Genomic DNA, 2,523 nt, shown 5'->3' on the forward strand with positions numbered 1-2,523 from the left:
TTGTGCCAAAAGAGGCTGTCGACACGACTTTGCGAAGCCCGGTGACATAATTTTCGTCATTAAACTGCGACAACCCGTGCCGACGTCGGCAGTTCGCAGKGAGTATGTTTTCAGCTTTAGCAAACACCCGGCAGAACTGCACACCTGTTGAGCTTGTAACACTACATCTCAGTCCAGTCCTATTTGAATTTTAAAAAATGTATAGTTTCTTCGCAAAAAGTAGCTTATCACTGAAGTATCTGTATGAGAGGATGACTAGAAGATATATTAGCAAGCTGAAATGTCTTGTAAGAGCCTCTGTGCTAGCTCCGGTTCTTCAGAAAATGTACTTTCCGGGTCTGACGTAGGATCATTCGAGTAAGATTCAACTGTATCCTGAGTTGCTATTTTCCAATAACGGTGCTTCTTTTGATTTCTTTTTTTATTAACAACAAAACAAAACGCTTGTATAAAAAGTTGTAAACGGCAATGGTAAGACGTGCTGAAGTGGGAGTGTCAGAAACAGCAAGTTCTAAAAGACAACGCCTTATTTCAAGGTGTTTAGATAGGCTATGATGCAAAGTCAAATTTATTCTTGACATAAAAAAACATTTTCATAACAACTCAAAGTAACATAATTACTTGATTATGAATAGTACAGAATTGCATTAAGCACCTAAAAAACWCATAATACCCCCACCCTTCCTCTTTAACATTTTAAAGAAATTTGTGACAAAATTTTCACCAAACAGTCACAAAGTGATCTGAATTACTTTTGACACCTGAATGAGATCTCTCCTTAGACAAAAACATCCAGACTTTTAACAATGAATGAGACATAATAGAATATTTCAAGACATGTAAATAAAATGTTTTTCAAACTAAGACAACACTGATGCAGAATGGATTAAAAGTATGTCCAAGCACCATTTGTGATCTTGACTAAACCTTTTTTTTTACAAACTGAGGGAGAAAAAAAGAACTAAGGGTTGGAGATTTCCTAAWTTGGTGGAACTTTTACCAGAAAATATTTGACAGATTTCTCAAGAAGGATTTGTTTATCTTAAACAAACTGATGCACTCTGTACTTTTTGACCTTTTAATACTTGCAGCAGCAATAACAACATCACAAAAAAGAAAAAAAAAGGTCTTTCAAGTCTGCGCTGAGGGGTGAATGACTTTTGCAGACATCCGGAGCAGCAACATCAACTTATCAATGGCTCTGTGCTCTGGAGACTCTAAAGTTGATTGTGCAAAGAAGTTGCAAAACCTAACAGACAACACAGAATACACCATCAAAGAAACTAAACAGCCAGATGGGTTCCAGCTTCGCCGCTACAACCACGTGCGCAGGTTTTAGCTGCTGTGCTAATTCCCGCGCATTTATATTTGCAGAATATTGATTAATGTGCATTGTCATTTTAAATAAATAAATGAAATGAAAGGTTATTAATGGCAACAGTCCCTACCGCACACACTTATTCTTTGTGAAATCTAAGAACATTTATGTTGTCTTTATGCTTGAATTATTAGAATTTCCTGTTTGAGAAAAATACAGTATAAATAAACTGAAAGCTCAAACGCACTTATGTAAAAAAGATAAGAACATGCCTATCATTTTTTGCAAACATATGACTTGAATGATGAGAATTGCTGTCTTTTCCCCCCTCTCCTCTCAATATTACCAGCCTCTACGGTTTTAAAAAGCTCTACGGCACTGATACGTTTAACCTCTCATCTTTTTATCCTAAAGTCACGAGAAAGAAAACCACTTACCATCCTGTAGCACTTCTTCATCTGATTTCTCCTTCTCTTTTGTGTATTCTAGTGTGTAAGTCAGTCCATTACAGCCACGTGTTCTCACGCCAACCTTCAAACCAATCTGTTGAYGAAAAGACAGAAAAATTTAAACATRTGCTTTTATTTTAAACTTKGTGACAACRTATACAGAGGACGAAAAATGATTAAAGAAATGCTAATACGTTAGCTGCATAAATATGGAAAATAACTATAATATTTGGTACAATTCTTTTAAAATATGACCACACCTGGTATTCTTTTTACTAAGCACACAAATTGGTTCTATTCATTTACAAAATATTAATACAAATAAAATGACATACATGTCAAATTTTAGTCCGGTTACACAACAATGTTTTTAAGTGAAAATGTCACTTATTTTGTTGTGTTTTGTCTGTTTTGTTGTGTTTTATCTGTTTGTGTATGTGTCATTTTCTCTGACTTAAGAAATCTGTGGCCTAAAAACACAAAAAAATTCTGGACAATAGAACAATAATTGTGTGATTTTTTTTTGCTATTTATATTTGCCATCTATAGTTTGTAAAGTAACTAGTGTGTGGAACTCTGTACTGATGCAACTTTGACACCTAAATTTCCCCTCGGCGGGACAATGAAAGCTATTTCTTTTCTATTCTGTTCTGTTCCTTTTGATATGACATATATAAATGTCCTGATGCATCTCAGTAATCCAGGTAAAAAAATCAAAAAGAAAAAATTGTATAGGTCTTCTGGACGGGTTCTTCT

The 2,523-nt window shown here is 34.9% G+C and overlaps 1 protein-coding gene across 1 annotated transcript in view; it reads right to left on the reverse strand.

Moving 5' to 3' along the window:
• Nucleotides 1-2,523, reverse strand: part of isca1 (iron-sulfur cluster assembly 1) — a 6,222-nt gene that overhangs the window by 1,242 nt on the left and 2,457 nt on the right. Inside the window, exon 3 of the mRNA XM_014011731.1 lies at nucleotides 1,756-1,861. Within this exon, the coding sequence (XP_013867185.1) occupies nucleotides 1,756-1,861 (106 nt within the window). The remainder of the gene's footprint in view (nucleotides 1-1,755; nucleotides 1,862-2,523) is intronic.

This window comes from Austrofundulus limnaeus, unplaced genomic scaffold (genome assembly GCF_001266775.1).
Source record: "Austrofundulus limnaeus strain Quisiro unplaced genomic scaffold, Austrofundulus_limnaeus-1.0 Scaffold84, whole genome shotgun sequence".
NCBI lineage: Eukaryota > Metazoa > Chordata > Actinopteri > Cyprinodontiformes > Rivulidae > Austrofundulus > Austrofundulus limnaeus.